At 37.5% G+C, this 27,610-nt stretch overlaps 1 protein-coding gene across 7 annotated transcripts in view; it reads right to left on the reverse strand.

Annotated features, from left to right (window-relative positions):
• The window catches only part of LOC126916656 (phosphatase and actin regulator 4B), a 356,259-nt gene extending 329,562 nt beyond the window's left edge, over positions 1-26,697 (reverse strand). For 2 of the 7 annotated variants that reach the window (XM_050722674.1, XM_050722669.1), the window contains exons 1-2: positions 2,347-3,384; positions 417-1,453 (exon numbers count right to left, since the gene is read on the reverse strand). In XM_050722674.1, coding sequence (XP_050578631.1) covers positions 417-720 — 304 coding nt within the window. In that variant the 5' untranslated portion in view covers positions 721-1,453; positions 2,347-3,384. Of the gene's footprint in view, positions 1-416; positions 1,454-2,346; positions 3,386-24,848 lie in introns of those variants that run through there. The other 5 variants (XM_050722676.1, XM_050722670.1, XM_050722673.1 and 2 more) reach the window with 5 other exon arrangements.
• Positions 26,698-27,610: the final 913 nt, after the last annotated feature.

Below are 27,610 nucleotides of genomic sequence, written 5' to 3' on the forward strand. Positions count from 1 at the left end.
AGTGGGTATCCGGGTAATAACCGATTCAACAGCTAATGGGAGAATAAATGCGTTTCCGCTACTTTGGATTCTACATACAAATTTCTATGGGAATTTCGTTTTTTAGAGTGGTCTCGATAATATAGAATCTCTTTCTTCTTATAAATATCTATTAATTAAATCATACACAAACATATATTGCATATCATTTTAATGTATAATGTCAATTTACAATTTTCTAAAATGAAGCCCCTCTAGGCTTCCTAAATATTCATATTGCATACTAGCCGCATTAGGTCAGTGCACTTCACTGACACACATTTCTCGGACATAGCCTCCCTGCTCCGCCAAAGACAAAAGCAGAGAATCTTCCCAGCTTATTTACCTAATTATACTCCCTTTCTTCCAAACTACCAAAAACGTGTTCTAAAACTCACCTATGACGGTGTTAGCAGCGACCTCTTTCGCGGCGGCAGCAGCAGCCGCCGGTCCATGAGCCAAGAAATCACTCAGAGACAACGAAGAAGCGATGATCTGCCGTTTCTCCTCGAAATTTAAATAATCCAGGCTATTGCTCCTCTGTGGTCCAGCAACGATCGTCACGGTCTTTGCCGCGTGATGATGATGGTGCTGCTGGTGTAAATTGTTCTCCACTGAGAGGTTACTGGGTTTCTCATTGCCAGACTCATTGTTGGCCGCTGGACTAGGCACCAGATATACACCGCTAACGCGTATGGACATCGTCTTGGGGCGATCCTTGAAACGGCCACGCTTCTTCCGCCTCCAGGGGCTGAGGATCGCAACCAGGCCCGGTAACGAAGCTACCGGCTGCTGGCCAGTTGAAACATCCTGACGGCTGCCCGGTCGAGAGGTCGGCTCGCGTCGCTTGTTACTTCGAGGCAGCTCCACGGCTCGGCGTTTAGTGCGTTCACGATCGCCGAGGAAAATTTATGGGCTCCACTGTGCGCTTCTGGCAGCGGCTACCGTGTACGCTGCACTCGATGATCGGTTGATTTTATTTTCGTCGATCTTCACGGCCTCTTTAATTCCCACTGAAATTCTTAGACTTAATTTCTTCGATTGTCACTTGCACTTTTACGACGAATTATGATCTCCTTATTCTCCTTCTTCCTTTTTCCTTACTTTTCTAGTTATTTTAGATGTAATTGATTACTACTAGATAGAAAAAGGTACAACAGGTATTCAAGATGGCAGGATTTCCGTATCACGCTTTAAAATTTCAATGGAGTCGAATTCGATGAGTGGCAAATATATTTTTCCTGTATTTGTATTTTCGACGATTATGGCACTCTGTATGAAAAATGGCCGACCCAAACGGGGTAACTCCGGACCGTTGCTTCGACGGTCTTTATTTATAACGGAAGGAAGCGAATACGAGCCTTCCGCGGTCTTTTTTTTCTCTCGTGGCGGCCACGAGACACTCCGTGCTCGGTCGACGCTCCACGGAATCGTCCTGCGCAATAGGAATAGAGTAAAACGTTAACTCTCTCGCTAATGGCACTGGCTGTCATGAACGACGTGCATTGTATCGTACGGAAGAGGTCGCGAACGATTGTGTGTCCACCGTCCCACGAAATGTCTCGTTGCGGTCCATCGACCTTCTGTCGCTTCGATTATCGACTGTTTGATCCAAGCTTAAACGAGTGCAAACCTTATATGTTATTCTGGTCATGATTTAAAAGTCACTAAACTCGCATCGATCGTAATGCACACCTTAATAATGAAATCGATAAATTTTGGTATGTCAATTTGTTCACAATCGTACAAACAGAATACACGATCGAATTTGTATAATAAACTTCGTATAATGAAATATTTTCATTGTATCGAAACAAAACGAGGTGTCATGTATGAGTTGAAACAACATTTCTACGAACGGAGCAATCGTACCTAACCTAACCTGTACTCCATCTGAAAACGCGGCGAGATGCCGAAGGTCGAGATACAACAGCATTGGCTTGGCCAGAGAAAAATATCTCGTGACTATGGTACGTGCAAATAAAACGACATTCACGATTACGTAAAATACAATAAATGAGGCTGGTACGCGCAATATACGAAGCTTGAGACACGAAGCTTGAGGCACGAAGCCGGTTAACGCGAGTAACCTCAAACATCCGGAACTTATACTGACTGCCAAAAGAGTACGTACGTATAGTCATGTATACGGGACGGGTTACAGCGCACGCAGAAAGTATTCGGTTTTATCGATGAAACGGCACGGTGTAATGTCACCGAGCACGGCGTGATGGTGGTCGAGAGAGGAGCCGGTATTACGAGACGCATTTCGTGGACGCACAGAGGACACACACAGGCACGTTTTGTTGTGACGAGAGACACACATACTAGATGATTCCTTAGGGCAGTGTGGATGGCTGTTTTTGGATGGCAGGATTTGAGAAGGAGCACGAACGCTCCTCTCGACGTAATATCACAGCGGTGACGATTCACGGCAGGCGTCGCCACTCCTTCACGGAACACCTGTGTGCCTCCTAGCTGCAGGTGAGAGGAGAGCGAGACGGAGAGAAAGGACGCAACGATTATAAACACAGAAGCACATACTACGCGCGTACGCACTGAGCCACGTAGAAGAGAGACAGACGGATGCAGGCACAATAAGTGGAGAGGTACAATGCCACCGATCTCTCCGAATGAACTTAGCACAGACGAGAGAAGAATAAGGCGAAGCTAAACGAGCCACGATATCACGACGACGAACAACGATCAGGGGTAGAAGGAGCAACGCCGACGTCGACAAGGAAGCACGCACTCGTAAAGTTGACACACACGCTGCTCTCTCGGTATTCGCACACAAGAGAGAAACACAAACGCGAGAAACGTCTCGCGTCGGGATGTTCGCGAAAAACAGACGATCTCGTATAGACACGGACACACGGAGGACCGGATAGTTCGCGCGGGGACGGATTCGCGACGGAATTAATTACCACTGCACCGATGCAACGTGTAAAAACAAACGGAGACCAGACAAACAGGCAACAACGACGACGACAACCGCGCCACGAAACACACACCGAGCGAGGCTCGTGAACACTGAGGGCGGCCATGCGATCACGGCGCCGCCACACGACGCCGATAGGTATCATCGGCCACGAGACAACGCCGCGCCAGACGAGAATGGGGGAAAGTGAAGCTACTATACTACCTTCGCCGTAATTTTTCATTAATGAATTTACGAAGGGTCTGGAACCGGCTGCTGCAACAGGATGGGTTACGTGGTTACGGAACTATAGGGTGGAATAAATTGTTCCTCCACTATAGGGAATAACTATTTATCCAGGGAGAAAATATTTTGTTCAATTTATTTGATTAACTTCCTGCTTGTAATGATTAAAGCGCGAGTGAAATTAAGATCATTATTTGCATACGTATGATCGTATCGCATGATCATATTGGTTTTTTATAATTTGTGGTAACATAGAATGTAAAATAATCGATAAAGATGTTTTCAAATTTTTATAAAAATATGTTTCTGTGCCTCAAATCATACTTTTCTCATCACCCGATTTTAATACAATAATTTATGAAAAACTTACTCAAAAGTAGGTCACGCTTAGTTCATTGTTCCCGCTAATCTTACCCTAATAAGCTAACTAAAAACCATATAGTCCACGTATGTATATCTTTCACATTATATTCGCGTGTATTCTGTATTCGTTCTTTTTTATTTTTAATTGAAGAAAATTATAGATCGCGTTAGAATGTCATTCGTATCGCCTGTTACGCTCCAAAAATGTAAACAACGCTCGTGATAGACTGTAAATGCCTATAACGACGACTATAGACCAAAGTCACGCGAACATGCGTTGCGATGGAAATCTTCAGGAACGATACCTCATTGTGTACTTTGTAAACATTAGGAATTTTTCTTCTACATACTTCTGTGTATATTTACCAAATATTTCGCTGCTGAAATCATTAAAAGAAAAATAAGTAAACAAAAATTAAGTCTTAATGAAGTTGTTTTCAACTCACAGTCAGACAAACTTTTAGCGAAATCAAACTCAAGCCCATTTTCACGCAATTCGAAAAGTTGAAGATTTAATTAGATGTATCCAGTGTGATAGTTAATCGAAATCCGATATAATGGTTAATTAAAACTTCTAAAGCAAACAATTAGAGAAACAGCGACGTTCCAGTTTCCGGTTCGTGTTTTGCTTTATTGAGTTTTCATTCTCCTAGAAATAATTCTCGTTGGAATGCTGAAGATAACTTTTATCTTCGATACTTAACAATTACAGATGAGAAACATGAAACTAAAACTTTAGATAGTTACAAAGTCTTAGAATTCCTAGCCAACCTCCTAACGGACACAGAAAACGGAAGAAGATCAAAGACTAAAACCATTTTCGAGAACAAGAAAAGATTCTTCGTATAGCGTCTACGCGGCCAACGACGAGAAATGCTCTAAAACGGAACTTCAGAAGAATTCTGTGGAACGTCTAGTTGGATTCTATCAAACGGAACCTACCATTACAAAAGATCTCGGACTGTCTACTTGAGCGATATTTACAGGGATTGTAATAAAAACACAGCTTTATTTTCTTCTATATTTTCAGTTATGTATCCCTGGAAAAAAATGCATGGCCTTTTTCTTGATTTAAGAAGAATTCGATGCAGTGAGGATATAGCTTCATAGGTTGCAATAGAAATGGTAATATATATATGTCGTGAAATGATGTTTTTGGTTCTCTTTCAGATGACGGAGATTACCGATTTGCATATGTACGCTGTTACCCTATTTAGATAACTTTCATAGGAAAATAATATTCTACTTAACATTTAAGGATTTGGAAAGTTACAAAAGGTATCTATTAAGTAATAGGAAATAATCAAAACTATGACATTATCCCGAACACACAATTGTCTTAAGACATTATGCATCGGAAGCATCGAGGCGCGAACGTTCGAACTGGAAATTGCTGGACGGAGCATGACGCGAAGCACGTGGTATTTCCGAGGCGTCTAGACTCCTTAATTTAAACCGACTCGCGAATCTACCGACGTTTCGGCCCCGTCTAGCCGCTGTCACAACGAAACGGCTGAAATATGAGAAACACAACCCTCTCCTCGAACCAAGCACCCAAATCTTTTTTCTACCATGTCCACGTGTAAATCCGCCTTTCGTTTGGAAACAAAGAAGCCAGCTGTTGGTTGGATTCGAGGGAAATCTGTCCGTCTGTTCGCGAAACAAAACATACGGTGAAATTCGAATTTAATTCGGAAGTTGGTTGTTCTCTTTGAAAATAGAACGGAAACGAGTATTACGTACTGCTTTGCTAACACCGGCGCTCTCATCTTTTACGCTCGATCGCGGCTTAAGCAATGCACGTCTGCGTTGAAAGTAGTAGAAACTACGGCCAAGAGATGCGTTTATTGGCACTGGCCCAGTGGCGACTCTTCTTCTCCAGCGTTCGTCTCTCGCCAAATGTAGCCTCGTCACAGGCCGCATCTTCGTGTAATAGTGTTCGTACCAACGCAGAAACAACTGTTTTAAATACTGTTCGCCGATATATCTCTCTGTTCTTGTAATCTGGTGCGAATCACAGAAAGGCTGCGTTACGCTTCAGTTCAATGGTCAAAGTAGTCACTTCCGTTCAATGGACAGACGGTTCTCGTTGACGATATTAAGTGAGGTATAAACTGTACTCTGAACCGATCCATCGATCGCTGCGAATTAAGGTCAGTTTAATGAAAAGAAACATGATTAAGTGTTTTCCTAGATCTAAGAATATCCGAGGTGAAGAGCTTCGTCTTTGAGGAGGAGCGATACTGTCGCTATGTATATCCGAATAAAAGGATTCTAGAAATAAGAAGATAACTTGCCATATATTTTTAATTGTATAAAATTGTTGATTTTGTCGCTTTATGTTGGATAAGAGTATGATTTTATTTAAAAAGTATCAATGATTTATTAAAAAAGTTCATTATTAGCAATACCACTTAACAACGAGTTTATGGTATATACATTTAAAAAAGTAGTTGACGTTTGTATTTTATTTTCTTTATTCCCTGAAATCGCTATAAAATGCAGTTGACTGCTGTAATCCGTTCAATTGGTACAAAGACCGTTCCCCGTGGCGGATCTATAATTATTCAGTATGTTTGTGAGCGATTCCAGGAACCATTCTTGGCCACTGGGCGAACGCCGCCCACTTAACAGTATTAATAATTGCAATAAGGAACGGGCATCCTTGCTGGGTCAAATTATCAGACAATTCACAATTAAGAGGCAGAGGGTGGAGACGTATAATTAAGGCAAAGTGACGGTACATCAGCGACAACCGCAAGCATCTACCAGTGGCAGCAAGCGTTGCACTTACATTTCCTTGTGCTTTCACGGCTTTCTAAATGCAATCTGCTCACAACAAGCAACCGCCATCAAGCAAAATGTCGTTCAGTTAAAAGAAAATTCAGTTTTTATCAATCACATTTACAGTATATCGACTTCCTTACTCATTCTATCACGAATATACCGCCGTTCATAGGAATTCGAACACTTTGATTGATTCGCATTAAAAATATACAAATGTTAATGAAATATATGAATTAATGGTAAACTAACGACCACAACCACTATTTACTATTTTCTTATGGAAACAACAAATATATATCATACTTAATTGCTTATTTTTGGAATCAATGATATATTGAAAGAAGGTTAGCCAAAGAGTAGCGTATGCAATATAATTAACTCGATCGAACACATTATCACATTTTGCCCGGTATACCAACATAAAGAAAGATTGTACCTAATCAACGAAAATCCTATAGAAGCAACTAAGACTGTGAAATCATGTTCAAATGTATTGAATTGTTCGAAACATATCAATATTTTCCGTTCAATCTACTTAATATAATATAATCTAGCCTTTTGTATTTAATGTCACGTAACCAGCGTGGTTGTTAATGTCCCAAAATATAATAAATCATTGCATTTTAGATAGAGGTATGTTCGATAGAGGTATGTTTCAGCTTGCACGAATGTCGGTCTCCCCAATTTTGTAATTCAAATACATTTTGCCAAAAATAGGCAAGTGTGCAGAATTAAAATAGACACTAAAACGGCATAAAAAAAGAATAGGCATAAACATTATACATTAGTCAGAACGATACATCGGAATTTATTCAACGATTGTGCGAATAAAAACGCGACTCTGACAGATTTTACATTCCCATTCGCTACATTTCGATGCAACACGTCGTATGCATCGCGCATAACGCGTATCTAGCGACATGCGAACTCTGCTGCTCTCCATCATTGGTTATTTATAGCGAGCGCAATAATCATAAGTGCAATTCGTAACGATCTAACAAGACAGTCTATGTACACTATAACGTAAAAATTATAACAATTAATATGATAAGAATAGATTTCAATAAAAATTGTATGGCATCCTTAGTATTGTATATTCTATGGATATCGAATAACAAGTGGAAATGCCATTTTATCTTCCCTTTTGTTTGAACCACTACTTCTTAGAGAAATGAGAAAAAGTGGTGTGTGTAAACAAAGGGTACGTAGGGGTATGGCGACATAGTAAAGAAACGTAGAAATTAAATAGTGAATAAATCACATGTTAGTTAAAGCCATAGTACGACAAACGTTTCTGTGATACAAAGAAAATACGAGGCGCAAGAGTAGTAACACTACGCATATACTATAGGCGGTCACCCATCTTTCTGGTATACACGAAGCAACGTATTGCACACCACAGAGAAACGTTAGCTCCGAACCATGTCGCCAATAGTAGCAGGTATACGACAAAGCATCTATTTTATATATTAAATGAATTAATTTTTTATTTATATATAATGGTAATTATACATTTATTATATTATTAAAACAAAAATAATTTTATAATAAATACTGAAGCAGCTTCAGCGTAAATATCAAGCGTATATTATTGCATTAACATTATAACAAAGTTATTAATAAAGTACGGATATTTATGCATTTTTATACTTCTATGAACATAACTAAAGGTACATTAAGACATAACTGTTCACCGTGAAAATATAAAACCAGGTAACGGGCCCATAATTGATCTAGACGCGTTGCAACATGGGTACCGTATCGATGGAAGAATCTGCGATTAACTTCGAAGCGTACTAAACGCGCTTATCGCAAGATCGAACGATAACAAAAGCTTGCGCTACGTCCGTCCATCAGATCGTTGGCCAACCGTCTGGATAAGACGTTGTTCGACGCGATAATGGCAGGAAATTAATGACAGCTAAAAGGGATGGGAACGACGGACGGAGTAATGAAGAGATTGCTTTCCTTATTACCGTGTAAATTCATATTACTCTGTTGCATTAACGGGGACGCCAGCGAAACGTTCAAAGAAAGGGGAAGTAACGTGTCATGTGCTGTGAAACGTTTTAAATTGTAATTAAGAATACGATATACATATTTAACGTTAGTGAACGCTAATAATTATTTAGAATTGCTGCCACCTTACCAATTTCGATGATTTTTGAATATATTGTAGAAATGAACACTTTGAGCAACTTTTTCCTATAGAAATAGCTTCCGCTTGGGCTTAGTTCCTGAGATTTTCGCAGAAAATTGTAGGTAGCACTACACTGAATTTTGCCTATAAATTATGCGTTCGCAGCAGCGTATACGTTAATATTGGTTACCAGCCGCCATACGGCGCGACGCCTGGATAAAATAAGGTCTAACCCAAACCTAATTCTTATCTTTTGTTTACAGTTTATATGGGCTTAGATTATGCGTTATTTCATCCAAGCCGCCGCGCTGTACTGTGTAATTTACAAGCGAATTTCACTGTAGTGCTACCGACAATTTTTTGCGAACATCTCGGAAACTAAGACCGAGCGTCGGTTGTATGTATAAGAAAAAGTTGTTCAGATTGTTGTATTTCTACAACATATTAAAAAGTCATCGAAATCGGTGAAGTGAGCAACTTGTAAATAGTTACCGAATTATTTTTATAGCTACTAAGCATATAGAAGTGCTTGTAACGAAATTAATGTGGAATTTTATTGAAATAGGAAAATGATTATACACGTTCATTTTCTAATCTATTTTGAGAAAAATTTCGACCTGACAAACGAGACCTCTTCGGTGAACGTCTGTCATAAAATCGAGGAAAGAACAGATTCAAAAAAGACAATTATGAATTAATTATTGGATGTAATTTCTCATATTAGTATTTCTCATATTTTTTAAATATTGCTTTACGATACATTTTGTCTCTTTATCATTTTCATATCTACAATTATACCCAAAATGAGGATTAGGTAAAAACAATAGTATCTGCCATAAATATACCGCAAAGTAACAGGAACAAAACAAATAATTCTCTCCATAGAAGGAAGATTCCATGTAATATAATTTCACCGACAAACAGAATATTCAGAGCCGCGATAAATACCAGCACCTAGCGTTTTTGTTCTTCACATTGCACACAGTAAACGACTTAAGGGACCGCGTGTTTAATCGCGTATTTAATTTATTTAATACATTTAATAAACCCGTGGCTGGAAATTAAATTCCTCTCTTTCCTGCTCATTACGACCACCGGAAGACGATGAGGTGGGAAAAGTTTAATCCCTTTATCGTTACGATATTACGAGTGGATCGGTATTCTTGATACAAAGTCTTCGCGCAAATGTATAATCCCGGAAGGAAGGAAAACCGCGACTTGGCGGAATATTAGCAAGGAATAAAAGTATGTATATCTAACGTCTGGTATCATCGTTTCAACGATAACTTCATAAGCGAAAGTGGCGATCTCTCGTCGAATTAACCTAATGGAATAAATTACTCGAAACAGAAGGACCATTGCTGCTTTTTCCTCCTTTCGTTGCAAGACGCTATCGAATCTCATTACCCGCTGCTGTTCTCTCCAAGAACTTCGTTAACAAACGAACAATTCGTTGAACTTGAATTTGCCATTTTTCCCTCTTCGAAATTTAATCGAAAGACGATTTCTATCGGTTTTTCTTTCGTTACTGTGGCCATAGCAATCAACCATACATAGCGTATACATACGTAATATGTGTAGTAAACATTTTGTCTATACTAAACAATCGTGTATTACAAACTACCTAATTACATTATACGTCATTTTTATTATACAATATAATTTAATTTTGTAAAATCACAACTTTTTTTCTCATTTTTTTTTTCTTTTCTTGATCGTCACTGTAAATAATTATCGTATTATCTACTACTTTTATACTACGTTTCATTTGTATAATATGAAAAAAAGAAGCATTCTGTTTTCAGATGATTTCAAACAGTTGATTTTTGCCTGCTTTTTCAGGCTGAACAGTCACTCCACTGTGCATCGTTTCATTCAAAGGATCAAAGAGGAAATTTGAAACTTCATTTACCGGATCAGGACTTGCCCAAAGCTGTTACAGAAGACATTTCCCATAGATAACACATAGTCTGGTCGATAGCGGATGTTCTTTAAAGCATTTTTCAGACAGGCCAGCACCTAAAAGCTTGCCCAGCAAAAGCGCCGTAAAGGCGGATCAGGATTTACTGGCGAGGTGTATGTTTGAAAAACAAAGCCTCTTTATTCGGAGACCCTCGATGGATTATTACGTGACAGGATACGACATTAATGTCGCAAAGACTTCAGGTTCATGGTTTCTCACGTGCAAACTGTATACCTTCGCACGCGTTTCAGCGATACGAGTATCATTGTAAATCATTTTTCTTGATGTTTTCATCGCTAACTTACTTCCTTCTAATTTAAACCTAATATAATATCCAACTGTTCTAAGTATCTTTTAAGCATGGATGTGTGTGAATTCTATTTGCGTCTACATTGACTATCATTTATATCGATGACATTCAACTTGCAACAAATCAATACGAACTTTCTGCCTAATGCGATATAATTTCACAATCCACTATTTGTCTCTTCGATCCTCCAGAAATCTACATGATACAATATCCATAAATAGTTGCTGATCATACTAATCATTGCTGTCTGTTTCAATTACCTCATCGAAAGCAGCGCAAACAAGCGGTCAAAAGGTCGAGATTTTAAAAGCACGAGCAGCCATCTCTCGCGCGACGCAAGGACTTTCATCTCACGACTTTGAGCCATTGTAAGAGCGCAATTAGAAAGCCAGAATGCCGTAACGGAACGCGACATTCGTTTCATTGACACGCTTTTATCTTTCAATTTACCCGCTTGTATTGCACGATCACAATTTTCTCATAAAGAAGGACTCAAACATCGGCGAAGATATTCGAATACCACGCACAGGTCGCCGCTGGTGCTCCGCTTTTCCATCTAATCTTTGATGGTTCGCCACAAGAACGACCGTAGGAAAATTCTTCGGATAACAGTGTTGTCACCCTCGAATTCCTGGTTGCTTCGCAAAGAGTATAAACGGATATGAAATTGGGACACTAGGTCTTGCAGTGACTACTATACCGATTCGTTAGTCATATCCTTACGAAAGATGGAAGGATTAAAAAGAGGACAGCAATCTGAGTATAGTTTCATTTCGGCGAATTCGAGACAAGGTTGTTCATTCATGCGCGATTTCTGCTCTATTGTGATCGATGTTAGTGGATATTTTTTGAGTTGTGATCAACGGATCAACGGATACTAAATTTTATTATTGGATTAAAATGGATGAAAAAGGATTTAGTGTAGAATGATATGTAGAAACACTGAAGGTATGATGATGATTTTGTTAGAAAATTATGGAACTACAGTTTGAGCTTATTTTTAACACGTATTTTAATTACTGTTTTAAAATGGATATTTTTCAGGAAGTTTGTAATAAATAAACAGAATGCTAAAATGAGTTATTAAATTAAGATAATAGCGGGGAGAGGGATGAGATTTGATGTATTTACACATATTATAGATATTTTGAAATACTTGAACTACATGATTCTACAAATGTCAAAAATCATCGAATTCTTTCCATTTTTGTGTGGAAACGTCAAAATGGAAAAATTAAAAGAAATAGAACATACCGAGGCTAGAAATATTTAGGAAATGAAAATATTAAACTATTTTCTCAATTCCATTCAATACATCTTTCACTAAATAATTCAATTCCAAGCATGATATTTTTCATCAAAATCATTCACGAAAAAATTGAGAAAAAGCAGTTAGTAAATTGCCATAAAAATAATTACCATAAAGTTGAATATTCCCCTGCATCTAGGTGGCAAGAAACAAAATGCAAAAATTCTCTAAAACAAGATTTTCACCTATAGATTTAATATATTCCTCACAATTTTCCAACTTTTCTTCTACTTTGCATTCTTCGATAAACTGCCAAGCAATTATCGAATCCCAATTAGAGCTTGACTCTCCTACCCAATAGTTAGGGAAACCATTTAATTGAACCCTGTCAGAGGATATCAACAACGCTAATTACAAAAACTGATACACTGCATCAAGTACAGTATCGACAGTTGACCACAGGATACACGAATATAAAAAATCCCAAGTAATTTCAACTCTACTGCGGTTATCGAAATTCAATGTATCAATTTCCTTCCTGTTTTAATACGTAAAAAGATTTGTAATGTTTTAATAAAAAAGAAACATTAGCATACACCCGATACAAGGAATTACTCTAAGTTACATAATATTTGAATATATGTATTTAATAACACAGAAAATATTCATCTCCTATGTATATAATAAACCAACTGTAGGAATATGAATTTTATTTCTCACTGTTTTATTTCTTACCCAACAACAATTCATACAGATCTTTAAATTCAAGAGGTTTGTTAATAATAAAAAGAACAAATTATTTGAGCCTAACATAATACAAAGAACGCAGTAGGTTTAGCAACACACGGGATTTCCTCGATAATTTTCCTAAAAGCGAAAAAAAACTTCAACTTCTTCGAAACACTAAAATACCCGCGCACTTGGCAATTCGGGCAAATAACACGAATGTAAAGCGTTTCGCGATGCAGAGGCGTTTTCGCGCGGAAACTAGAAACTTTCCAAGGGAGCAAACAGTCTATTGAGTAAATTGTGTGAAAGGATTAGTTTGCTAATGCCACCGACCATCGTGATAGTTTCCAGAAAGGCTCTTCACGTTCGTGGAAGCGTCATGAAAATTTCTCCTCCGTTTCCCTCCGACATCGCACGATTGAACTTGAAATATTTTTCCACGGGAAATAATCCTGAAGCTGACCCAAATCGTAAATTTCTCTCGCTTTATGGTTTAAGAAGAACAAAGATATGACATGTATCAAAACAAGTTCAGACCCATTCAAGTAACTGGCAACTTATTTCATTATTATTTGTTTGACTTTGTACTATTCTTTCAAATTTCTATTCTTTCATTTTCATTGAAACAAGTCACTTTACAGAATTTGGAACGCTTCACTAATGTGAAGTTATTGATACAGTTGATTAAAATTTGTGCATTCAAGTTTCGAGTAAAGTTGAGTTAACATTATATGTAAACTATTATCGTTGTTTCATCATTCTGGCGACTTTTGCGAAATCAATGAATTTCAAAGACGATGTGAAGCATTCTGAAATGGGTTTTCGTATCGACCTGAGGATAAAAAATTGGATAGAGTTAGAGAGAGGGTACATGATATATCGGAAAATAAACGTGCCACTAAACGGAATTTATTGACACTATATTAAAATAGAGTGAGCATCGATCTTCTTTATTACGTACTTTTCATATAGCTATCGAAAGTAAGATAAGTCGATTGATATACCGTGGGTGGCTCAATAATCGTCGTATAAATGGATGAAAGTAAATGTTTTCTGTTCCCTGTATATTAGCAACGATATAAATTTTACGAGTGTAGAAAAAAACAGAAAAATTCAGACGTATTTAAATAATAAGTTTCGGTGAAAATAATTAGAAGATTACCACGTAAAAATACGATTTTTTAGCCTTCTTGTTTACTAAGTTCCTTTACAACTCAAATTCTACTTCTAAGATATCAGCATACTAAGTTACGAATATATCAACGAAAACGATAAATATTTAAATACATGTAAACAGAGCGGTAAGAAGCTCCTCTTGTTAAATGGACATAAATCGTCGCTGAAATCGCGACGCGATGTCCCATATGATGAATCTGTCGGCAAAAGCTTTCGCAATGATTTGCAATATCGCCAGGATATGCTCTCGAATGTTTTTACGAGGCATCAGTCGGCCGTAGGGGCAACGAACGCCGAGTAGGTACTATTAGAACGTATGATATACCTCTCCTCATGCTGAGATAGCCGTTTCGCGAGGTTGTGTCTGAATAATTAAAGAACAAAATGAAGCTGCTCGGGGCTCTTTAAATGACGAACCTTCTTGTGGTAGCTAACGACTCGGCCGGAAGAAATCGGAAAAAGATAGAGCAGCGTTACAGCTATAATTGGTCCTCACTTTGAAGATCAAAGACTTCGCTCATATAGCCGACCGTGCGTAATTACACTATAGTGTTCTTCGTTGTGAGCTTGATTACACATTTTTACAAAGTTTCGAAAAGAATTCTCCTACGTTGAATGTTGACGCTGGTTCGCCTGGAAAATGAAGCACAATCGAGAACAAATTTCATTGTTCAGAATTCAATGTTGATAATTCATTTGTTTATTGTGCGAGTGTGAAAGTTCATGAATTGATAAGACTGCGTGAAAGAAGGAATACCGAGTGCGAGACTCGTGTGAGACCATCAGGGATACGTGTGAAAATAGAATTTCTTACAGAAACTCGGATAGGTAAGTATTTTTATCGAATTGCAAATGAGCAAAAATATTTCTAATGATTAATAGTTATTGTAAAGTAGATACTTTCCAAAAGTGCGAAGTTGCTAAAGAATAGAGTATTATTAGAATATTATGTCGAGCGAAATCCTTGAAAGAAGTTAATTGTTTCTTATGAAATCTAAACGAAAAATATCTTTAAAAACTGCACATTGTTTTGGAGCGAAATCTAGAGAATAATAGCAAAATAGGTGACGCAACTATTTGCACGTAACTGTAATCGTGAAATTTCTCTGGCTGGTGTGACTCGATTGCAACAGAGTGACCATACAGAAGGTTACGAGTGCATAACGATCGCGGAATGCGACACAAGAAGCGCGCGCGACCGCGCGTTATGTAGCAACCGGTTTGAAATAACTCGCGCAACTCTAGGTCGCTCTAAAATAAAGAAAGCACGAGGTTTCGCTTTGCATGTCAATGAAACGGCGCGGTTGTTCCCGCGGAACGGCAACAAGATAAATTACATCGTAGCAAGAAAACATCAAATGCGATATGGGGACTGGTCATATATACACGAGTTAATAGAAGAGCGCGTAGAGTAACAAGTTACAGGGAATATGTATTACGCGGTCGTTTTGTTACGTTAATTTTGCGCCTGGTATGTCACCCGTGTTCTCCAAAGAAAACGCTCTGCCGTGAATTAATTAATTAATAACATCGGCCGTTATTGTTCGCTGCGTGTCGGAATTTTTTCTTGTCTTTCGACTCTTTGATAGAATTGAAAACTGTGGTAGTTTGAAACAAAATAAAAGGAGCTACTAAATTTGTAGCCTTTTAGGCTAAAATTCTTATAAGACATCGTTCTATAATCGCCAAGGTACAACCAACATTTTACCGAAGAAATGTTATCAGAAGAGGAGAAGAATGGAATATAATAATATTTTTTGATATTCAATACGTTCCATCCTGTTTTAGAATACAAATTATAATGATAATTAGAAATATACCTATTTCATGGAACATTCATATCATACTAGCTTACTTTACTTCGTAGCGTTTCATTGTTGTCTATTAACAACATACGCTATATGGTTTTACATACAACCTACATATATGAATATCGACTTTCCTTTACGAAACGTTTGAATTTTTTCATTTCGTCGATTCATTTCGAAGTTACGATCATCCGAAGTCGAAAGGTTCCAATTCGCTTTTCGGCACATCGTCAACTTTGTCAACATTTTTTACAATTTTCCAATCACATTTGCCATAATTGTACTTTCATGATACCTTAGATGCCTTGTTAGAATTTTGGGTACCTGAAGATATACAAATTTAGCGCTCATCCTGCAGAAATGTTAAACCTCAAGGTCCAAACAGCTTTTGCAATGTGCAATTCAAGACGTTTCTATAAAACGAATACCATCATGAATGGGACTGTATCAATCGATCTCGTCATTTAGAACAATGATCCTCGTATCGAGATGGTTCAGACATTCCGCGACTAAACCGTGAAAACTGCGACCAGTCTCACCGTGATGAAAAACAGAGCGTGTAACCACGAGCTTCGTTTCACGTCTCTGAGAAGCATAAAATTTATTATCGCTCTGCTCGTCGAACGTTATTGATGGCGTCGACTAAAGTTAAAGCAGCATCCTCCTGGCTTATCCGGCGGAGTTGCTTATTGAACGGATGCATTAGCGTCAAATCGTGCGTAAACGATCGTCGCTTTCTATCGAGTAATTATAGATAATGTGGTATTTCGCTTGCTGCTCTCCTTTTAAGAAACTTCGTTTTTCTTTCGTGCTAAAAAAAAGCCGGGTAATGGAGAAAGGATAATTAGAAAAAAGTTTATCCATGTATCGGTCGTAAATAGCCAGAGTGTTGTGTTAGCACTTTGTCGATGGGGCGAAATTGATTCATAGCGCACCTTCGACAACCTGTTATTGTATAGAGTTACTCGTTGGTAAATTGAAAATATGTAAAATATCTGTGCAGATAGATAATCGTATAAAAGACAAAGTTTAATGTAGATTGAAAATAGAATTTACTTTAAAGCAGTTTGCTCGTGTAGGATTTTTTAAAAGAGTTCTTCTCTTCTTTAATTTGTGCTTTTCGATGGAACCGTAGATAATACACAATTTATTGTTCTACATAGTTCTTGCTACTGTATTGAAAGCGTGTAGAACATCTATGAGATTGAAGGCAACTACAGAAGATCATAGTAGGACATCATAGTAAAATGTACTTCAAGTGAGTATCTCGTGTAGAACTTTACAAAGAATTTATAAAAGTTGTGAAAATATTTTCTCCGATATTTGGTTAACTTTCTCGTTTCCACAGTAGCTGTATATAGACAAAATGTTTTGAAATTATAAAATTAAACTCTTATTAGATGTTCGTGGAATTATAAATAAGTTTCATTTCCTAAATAATTCCTACACATTTTTAAGTATCTTCGCATGAATTGCTTATTTGTCATATAAGTAACAAATAGAAAAATTACTGATTGTAATTTGCGACTGTGAAATAACTTAAGAACGAGGGGATTAAAATATTACATTCGTCCGACGACAGCAGACCAAGCACTATCGAATGCATGAAACTGAAACTGGTGTGTTGTCGAAAAAAGCGAACATTACTTACGTTTAAACAAAATCAAGGAAGACGCAAAGATTTTTATGGCGAAAGGAACACGATAAAACATTCTTCCTGCATCTTTCATTAAACTACTCGTAAGAAACACGCAGAACCTTTGCCGGTGGTAATACTTCGACATGAGCGAAACAAAGATGATAGAAAATAAGGGGAACCAGCGAAGGCAATTCTGTGATTTCCGGCGGGGGTGAGAGCCGGCCTGTTATTGAAATAGTTTCGTCGACGGTATTACGCCGGTTGCCGAGCTAGTTTTCGTTCTCCTGTAGAAGGTAAATATTAGCAAGCCGGGTCGAAGAACCAACCATGTATTTCACGGATATCGAATGCGTTACGTCCACGAGTGGAAACTTCGTTCACGAAATTAGTTCCGCGGTTAGTTTTCGAATGCGTTCTCACCGTTTCGTAGAAAATTGGATTCTCGCTAATTTCCTGGACAAAATTCGATTCGCGGGATCGTTACGGTATCGGGGTGCTTTCTCGAGTACGGCGGGCGAATTTAAATTTTAAAACAGCACCTGGTGTAACGAGAAAGGGTGCGCGATCAAAGAGCCGTGCAACAGAGATTCTAAATGGAGATCGAACGTTAATATAGAAGCAAAGCGTACAGTCGAGCCCTGATTTTCTTTCCAAAGAAGATCGATGTAATATCGTAATTACCTCGCCGCTCTATAGGACATTCGATTATGCGCGTAAACCCCGTAGCTGACAGCTAATGTCAATGATAAACGATTCCGGCCTTGGTTGGCGATGTCGATACCGCTAAGAATATATTTCGAGGCGCAAGATCGATCTTATATGATTATCAGACAATGTTTGTAAAACTAAAAGGGCTCGAGGATCGTAAAGTAAGGCAAATTACTGCTCGTAGTTTTCGACGTATTAATTTGAATCTTGAGAATAGTATAATACGATCGATTGAAGAATTCAACATATTTTCTTCGTATCGTTTTATTTATCTTATCAAAACATACCTACTATACAATTTACTTCATAGATTTATTTACTTATATGATGGAAACTGAATTTTTTTTGAAGTTGGATTTCCTGCTAAATCGATATATATGATATTGATATATCTCTCTCCTCGTATTTCTTTTCGAAGAACTAAATCAGATAGTTTCTAGTACATACAAACTCTTCATATCTTCCTAATCTAAAAAAAAGACACACATTGGAAATAAATAATTTTTCACGTAACAAGCGACAGTTGGACTCAGAGACCTTATTATCGATACTTTCGTGCCTACACGAACGGAATAAACAAGTCAGCAGCAGGGGAAAAGCCGGAGCATGGAAAATCCCATCGATTTGTCTCCCTCCTGTAAAACTTTCCAACTTTTCAACCGTTGGTACGAGTAGCTCCGACGCAACCACCATGAACACGCATTTCCTATCAGACCACCTTGCCGTTTTTCCATAAGCTACTTCCGATTCCTCGATTAATATGCGATCGACACACGAGCGTTACACAATCAAACTTTCACGATCATGCGAAAATAACAAGAATACGAGAAAAACGAACGCGAATCATCTGGCCTTTCGTCACGGGAACGTATCGGAAGAGTGGAAGTTCTTGGACGCGAAATACACCAAAGGAGAATTTAATTTACGTTTATTACTTACAAATTAAGCACTTAAAATGAATAATAATTTATGTGTTTTTCCGCTCGACAGTAGTTCATATTCTTATTCCATAAATATTCGGAAAATGCAAATATTTATTATAAAAATTACACGGAAATAAATCGTGAAACATGCAAATACCAACGTCAAATAAACGCTATATTTACCGATGTAGACTGCGATATCTACTTAAAGTTACACATTTTGCAACCCTCGAACGAAATATTTGTCTATAAATCCATTCGTTTCTATTACCACATTTGGTAAAAGCCGAATAAATCAAATTGCTTTGAAATAAATTCTAAAAAGCAGCCGAGTATGTAAATACATCGAAAGATTTATTTCGTGAAAAGTAGTGCAAGACTTTTTCTTGCAATATATCTATTATATCCTGCAATGAGCTCAATTCTTCTTCAAGTAAAAAAGCACAGTTTCTTTGCGCAATATTCTACTCGTTGAGACTTTGACCCACTTTTACAAATTCAAAATATCTACCCCAAAATATCCGAGACAATTTCTGTGAAATTTACCTTCATGTAACTAACATTACGAATAAGCACTCAAATGTGCACCCATCCGGTAGAAGCTGGAAAGTCTTCCGGCTTGATCGAAGATATACATACATTTTCAGCAGCTTGCTGAAGAAACAGATGCGAAAGGAAAAAGAAAGAAGAAGGGTGAGTGTTTCGGAGCGTCTACGACGCCGCGACGTCTCATTGTTATGTAACCGTAGTCACCCTCTACGAGGAAGATCGTTTCTATCTCATCCCTCTCATTTTCCTTTTCACGATGTCGGGTTCGGCCTGCGTATCCATCGCCGAAGTGCTTCTCACCTTCAGGTTTCTCCATCGTACACCCTTAGGTTGAGAGAAATATATACTCGGTGAAAGAAACGTAATAAAAAGGTAAAATCAGTTAGATGTTAGGAACTAAAATTGATACAATTCGAAGCTTGAGCTAGTGCAGATTATACTATATAACTGCAATTTCGTTCGCTTATGAGAGCGCAAATTTAGAATCTTTTCCTTTCATCTAAAAAACCGAGCAAGCAGTAGCAATCATTATAGTGCGGATTTTTATGCATTTTCATAGCAAATAATAGGAGAGAATGTATAAAATACTTGAATACATATGTCGTGTTTGTTGATATTACTTTGCTAGGTGAAACAATTTTCTACGGATGTGCCACTTTTTTAATTATATTCTCAAACATATGAATTTTCATAAAATCCCTCAGCCTGATTATTATATGAACAAATGATTTATATCGATAGTGACAAATACGTATTAGAAGTGTATATAATTATTTGTATGATATATGCTGTTAAATGGTATAAGCAATTAAAGGGTAAGGATATTATACTTGATTAAAGATACGTAATTTCTAAATTGTTACTGAATGATAAAATCAAATAAAATTGAAAAAAATAAATAGAAAGGATATGTCAATGTGTATGCAATTTTTATCGCATGACATAGAGGACTAATTTTTACTGATACTGCGATTGTTATTGAACCAGAGTCGACAGAGATTTAATAGCGTAAAGTTTTAATGAAACATTGTAAACAGTAAAGTTTTAATGAAACGCTTCCACAGCCAACAAGAAGAAGGTAGGACCCTTAGGTCGTCGATTTAATACAAACTTTACACACTGATAAATTTCGTTAGACTGTTTACAAAAATTCCATCAAAGTGTCTAGTACTCAATATTTTACGAATTATTCGTAATCAAAAATTTCATTGCGTTCGACTACGCTTGAATTGAAATATCGAAAAAGTGCCAGCACGATGCAGAGGTAATTAGTTCACCTTGTGCGCTCGAAAGGAACGTTTAGCTCCTTATACTCTGTAATTATTTTATTCAACGTATAAATGTAATTGCTTGATTCAACAGAGATGTCTGTACAGTTCCAGGTACAGCTATATCAATGGCTATCATCGTTAACTGTCTTCATTCTCTTATATACCTTGAGCAATTTACCACCCGATCATGTTTTTCTTTCTGAAGAAACAAGAATTTTCTTCAGTTTGAAGCAAATAAAAAGAATCATTAACAAGTGATTTCTCGTTTTAATTTTATACCAAAATTTTGTTCAACGCTTTGAGGTCTACTATTGTCTACTATTAACCATCGATTTTCATTTTTTCATAATCTGATTTTATTTTTACATAGATATTATACCCCATTCTGATTCCAAAGTTACAAACCTCTTCCTTTTTAATAAAATTTTCGAAAGTTGTAGATTCATCTAAAGGTTGATATTTGCTGGTTTCAGTTTACCTAAATTCTGTTATACCGGCGAAAAAAATTTGGGTTACAGAGGCTTAAAATATTTAATAATAAACTGTCCAAAATGGTAAAAAACGAGAGAAGTTTGTTACTCAAAGAAGTACACCGTTTGAGATTAAACAGAAATTAACAATGACGAATTTTACTTTGACTCTTCGGACATTTTCTTCGGCTATATTATTCGTGTTCGTTCAACGAAAGTTAATTCTTAGCAAACAAAAAAAAAGAAGGTTGAAACATGTAAATTCTTTTCCTTGGAATTAAAACGAGATTAAAACAAAAATGGTCTAAAAATCTGAGAATTGGATAGCCTATGATATTTCTATATCTGTCACAAACTACAGGTACGTCGAACGGAGACGATGTGGTGATTTTCTTGTCATCGCGTGGCGCAGCTGAAAATGCCGCGGAAACCTGAAAATGTTTGTCCTTTAAAGTGGCTCTTCCGGCGCCTTTCGCGTCGAGGTAAATATAAAGTAGGCCGGGCATTGCAAGCCGTGTTCCTAGCGGAAGTTCGCTTTCGTACACCAAATAGCAGCCAGTCCCCGAGCCCGATGCCGTGGAAAATTGTGCCTGGTTCGCGGTTTCCGCCACCAAAATAGGAATTCGATGTAATGCTTTGAAATGTTTGGGACACCAATCGCAGCTTCCGCAAACTTTCTGAGATTTTTCGACAAGTATGGACCATGGTAAAAACGAAAAATTCGATTACCGATATGTATGAAATTATTAAAAGAAATATAAGAAATTATATTGGCTGTACAGTAATTTCAGTACACATAACATTGGAATTTATGAATGCACAAGTATAGATTTGAAATTGTATTACTGTATGTTAATATTAAGTTATTGATACTCGTTAAAATTCGAAAAATATCGTTTCTGTTGTGCAATAAATAAGATAGTTGCAGCTACTTTTATGGTAGTTTATAGCAGCAGAATATCGTATACCAGAAGCAAAAATTAAAAAGTTTGAAAGAAAAGGACGAAAGAAATCAAGATAAGAGATATATAGAGATAGATAGAAAGTTTCGAGGGAGTGGCTTTATTGAAAAGTTTCACGATGTATTAAAAGTTGCGAGGTTTTTTTACAGCCGTGAATAGTTGGGAATGATAATTACGTAGGATGCATAAGGGCGGCGACTCCTTCCGACGAGTCGTCTTGTTCGAATTTTTGAAGGTTATAGAAAGCATTATTCCTCGGTCATGATTCAATCGATGACCTAAATGCATCGCGTGGGTCGCCGCCAAGTCAATGCAGAATAGAATACTTCTCGTTCGAATAAAGTGTCTCTTCTCAATTCCTATGCATCGTACATACGTCGTACAACGTGATTTAAGTGGTTTCATATTTGTCAATCAACGCTTCCAGTTACTTGTGTTTGTTGATCAAAGCTTTGAGTTATTGTACATTTCAGGAAATGTGAAAAACTTAAAAAGAAAATTAATATTATAGGAGCAAAATAAAATTGGTTAAAATATAGATACTTCTGATTCATAAATTTAGACAAATCTTTAAACGAAATCTTTAATGTATTAACCGAGGAAAATGATATAATTCTCAATCTCTTAGATTAATCCTTTCTTTATCATTATTTTTATTATATCTCTGTATGCATCGCATATTCTCTAATAAATTGTTTCATTTGAAATATGAAAATAAATCGATCCTATGTATATTTGGAATAATTCGAATCAATCTATTTTAAAAAATGTTTCAATAATTATATTCTTTAATAAGAATAATACCTTCGACCGACTCGTCAATGGATTAAAATGATCCAACCGATCTTTCTGTTCTAAGGATAAAAGGATAAAGTACAATTGCAACATTGTCTTCCAATCAATACCTACAGAAACTAAATGAGATTCCATCTTTTTTAGATCTAAAAAGTATCAGCTTTTAACTGATGGCGAGGATATTATTTAGCAGATCAGTAAACTAGAATCGGATCGTCTCATTTTTATATCGTAATCAAGATCCTTGAGATAACAACGTAATGGACGTTCGCATCAGAAATTCCGGAATGCGATACTGCATTATACATTTCCGTACATTTATATACATTTCCAGCGATAACCAGCTTTCCGTTTTATTTGATCCTTTATGCGCATCACGTATTTTTGCGTTGGCAAGCTCGATGTACAGCGGAGCTGCCTCTATTAACGGGGATTCCATTTTATGGTTTCTCGATTACCCCATCTCCCATTTATTCGACGTACCTACGTATTAAGAAATAGGTAACGATGAAACGTCGTTACACCGATCAATGGTGTTATGTATATCCTTGCCTGTATTTATAAGTGCCTATAATAAGCGCCGAGAATAACATTAATACTGTAAATATGCTTGAGCCACAAGGAGCCATGTGTCGAATAATAATTTAATAACGGGTAAACATTATTTTCGTACAAATTCCTTTCCAACTATATATAACGTTTACGTGTATACGTAAACTTGAAATATTAATATAAATATTCTAAAAAGATAAGATGAAGAACCATGACGAAATAAATAAATTACAAGTAAATAAATGAAAATATTAATGATGGTCGTTGTTGATATTAAGGTAAAGTAACAATAACATGATATAAAATGACACATCGAGATGTAGGTATAATATTTCACTTATACCGCATAAAATATAATTTTTAATTCCGTCACAACACGACGCATTTTGTATAAATAATCACGATCGGTTGCTGGCAGTTAGCGGAAAGATTTGATAAATTCATTCGTTCGATGAATTAATTTGCGACACGCGTATCTCTATGTCGCAAGTGGTCGCAGCGATCAATGCAATCAGATTAATGGATTTACACGGTCGGCGGGCACAAAACATTTTGGATATTTTTTAACAATCAGATCGCAACGTCCCGCCGTCGTTAATGGAATGCAGGAAATGGAATTGTTCCGAAAGGTGGAACTTCCTTTTTTCATCCTGTCGCAAATTAAAAAAAACAGATTGTCAGTATTCGCAATCCGGTTGACAAATCGGCGTTTCTGACAATGCAATGTAAAATAATCGAATCCTCGGTTGTTATTCTACTTTATATCGGAGCTGCCGGTATCGAAAGCACGAAATCGACGACGTTGTATGATATTATGTAAAACGATACGTTCTTTTATGGTAGCGCTTCTCGTACAATGCGTGGACAATCATTTACCAATAAATTGTTTGGAAGAGATCGTATCGTATATAAAGAAATAAATGTGAAATATTGTTCATAAAATAAGCGAAAGTTGTCAAAATAACACGAGCAATACGAGAAAGATAGGAAATGTCGAATTTATTTTTATAAAAGTCTATGCAATATACATAAATAACACAATTAAAAGAAAGTATATTGCTTAATGACAACATATTATCCTCTCTAGTCCCACTAGTATGTTCTTCACATTTAAGAAACTTTTAAAATTTCGTTTGCTTCATTTTCTACAAAATATCGCACGAAACAAGAACGAGAATTTTATTGAAATCTCATTAATTTCAATTCCATAATCAAGGAATAAAATCTTGCTAACAAAACCTGATGAAAAACTTGATAAAAAATGACATACCATCTTTAAAAGGGCCGAATCGCAACAAGCTCATCTCATCAAGCACCGGCAATGTTCCACGGTAGCGACAGTAGATCAACGAGTATCCCGAAACAATTCACCGGTATTCACCGGTACTGGAACAGGCTGGCGAAAACAAGGTTCATGATGACGCGATCGAACTGTATGCGGCGTCATGCGAAATAATAAGGCCGGGCCAAAAGGTTCCCCGTTAAGTCGTTCCTCATCGTCGCGATACCGTTCGTCACTTTCCACACGGAAGTTCTTTGTTCAATCAATGGCCCGTTTCACCGAGTCCTGTTGAATATTCACGAAACGATCCCACGAAGACTAGCAGCGGCATGGATTTGCATGGAGCGATTTTATTGCGCGTCGTGTACTCATGAGCCGACGACAGGTCGACCTGGACTATCTCTAGAGCTGCGTTTCAAGCGATAAGGCCAAGAGAGAGGTAAGGACGTCTCGCAGAAGAAGATTTTATCGAAGGTCTCCGAGTCGATCGATGAACATACTCTTTCATCCAGCCCAGGTTCGAGAGCAACATCGAGACGCCTCTTCAGATTCTACGATTCGCCTGACTCATAGGACAAAGAGAAATCTTTTTCACGAGTCGCTGCGCCAGTAAACGACCGCCTGTCCTTTGTTTCCTAGCGTTCGATCGTCGTCTCGTGACAAACCACGCGGTTTCACACGTGAGCACTTTTAATCGCCAGACGTTCGATGGTCAGCTGAAATGGCCTGGAACCAGAGTTTCGTGCAATCAATCTAGTTGTACCGCAGAGGTGACCAGTTGATCAGTGTTTCGCCTGTGTTGTCTCTGAGTTGCAGACTTCGAGAACTGGTTAATGAGCAGTCCACACGTGAAAAACACATTCGTTACCGCGATACGAGGGTAGGAACAGTATTTAAACAAGCTTCTTTAATCAACGATAGCTCGTACGTACTCAATTTAGAACGCGATTAGTAATTAATCAACCAACGACCACATTACGATCTCCGTGCGTGTCTACTTTCACACTGTCAGTCTATTACAGTCTATGAATGTTACCTTACACTATATAGGCTAGGAGAAATTGAAAGATTAGAACTTTTCTCTTATTGGTAGCAGATATGATTTCCCTGTTTGTTTTTCTCGATGATGCACTTGAACCGTATCGCGTGACGATACATCTTCCATCGATCCACGGAGTACAGCTAATCCAATGTATTCAACTAACGCAGTCTGATATCGCAAATTGTCCACCGCGACTGTAATCACACCTCGGGGACTGATGCTTCGCGTTATTACGTCAATTTAATGTACTTAGCAGTCTCTCGATTTAATCACTCCACGTTGATTATTCTACGTTTCCGACGAAACGACGCTACGTCTTTTAGACGGAGACAGTCGTTGAGCGTCGCTCTTTGTCTTATCTGTACTTTAACGTTTACGTTCACTTTTTCGTATCACTGTGTTGTCACCAATCTTTCATATGGCCACGAATAAAAGCTTCGCATAAAAGAAATCTTCAATAATTCAATTAAAGAGATTCGACAAAACTTATCAAAAACACCTAAACATACGTGACAGCGAAAAATATAGGAAAATGAAGATAGAAGATTACGAAGAGTCTGAAGGTTGACGAAGTCGATAAGCAATAGCGAACGATCCATTGACTACGACATCGAGAAGAGGCGTCGCGCCATTAACTAGCGTAACTCGTGGAAGAATGTCGAGTAGCAAAACCACGTACGGCCGTCTTCGTCAACGGTATCCGGTGCACTGGAGCTCGACCTGGTCGAGCTGTTTACATCGTGCAAGAACGTGGCCACCACACCTTACCGGGCTTCCGTCACTTCAATTATACCAACACACCGGAGCCATCATGAACTATCCGCTTCACACAACGATAGGAGAGCACCTTTGTGGCCAACAGAGCGGCACTTGATTGGCAGTGAGCGCGCGACATGGTGTGTCGTGCTCGTACCAAGCTGAGAATAGACTGGTATCGATGCACAATCTATAGGGACTGAACTGACGCAAATAGGCTGTAGTACTTGCAGACTATCGCGGGGAGGAAGGTCATGGGATTTCGATCGTGCTGATCGATCCAACCGAGACATTTTATCGCGTGTCCATACGAATTTCATATCGTTTTCATGAGATTTCGTATTATCTGTAGGTTTCGTATCATTTCGCAATTAACGAAATGGAAGGAATGCGTACACTGGCTCACGAAAATATTCAAAGACTTACTATAGAATATATTATGCGGAATATACAAGATGTTCCGCTGTTTAGTGTACAAACTTTGCCAGTGTATTGCGTAGATAAAAATGAAACTAAAATCTTGATTAATCTCTATTAAGAAGTTCTAACGAAATATGAAACTTGTGTCTGCTTTGATGTCGATGTGTTATTGAATTTATTGTAGGTCGAAATCTGTGACGATTTCGTCTAATTTCTTCACATACCAATATAATAGAATTATGCATAAGAACCGTAAACATTTCTGAGTGTCTTATATCAACATGTATCACGTGATACTAATTTTGTATCAAACTAAAAGAAGGAGTATTGAAATATATGTCTGACGCATTTCATGTTTTCGCTATAACTTTCTAACGAAGCATTTATAGACTTCCCGCTACATTATATTTTCATCTTATTTTTACCTACGGAACACGTTGGCAAAATATTTGTATACTAAACTGCGAGACACTTTGTATATAAATATATTATGTGCGTTGAAGGGAACTTTCTGAAATTTTAATAACGCTAC

This window comes from Bombus affinis, chromosome 5 (assembly GCF_024516045.1).
Source record: "Bombus affinis isolate iyBomAffi1 chromosome 5, iyBomAffi1.2, whole genome shotgun sequence".
NCBI classification, from domain to species: domain Eukaryota; kingdom Metazoa; phylum Arthropoda; class Insecta; order Hymenoptera; family Apidae; genus Bombus; species Bombus affinis.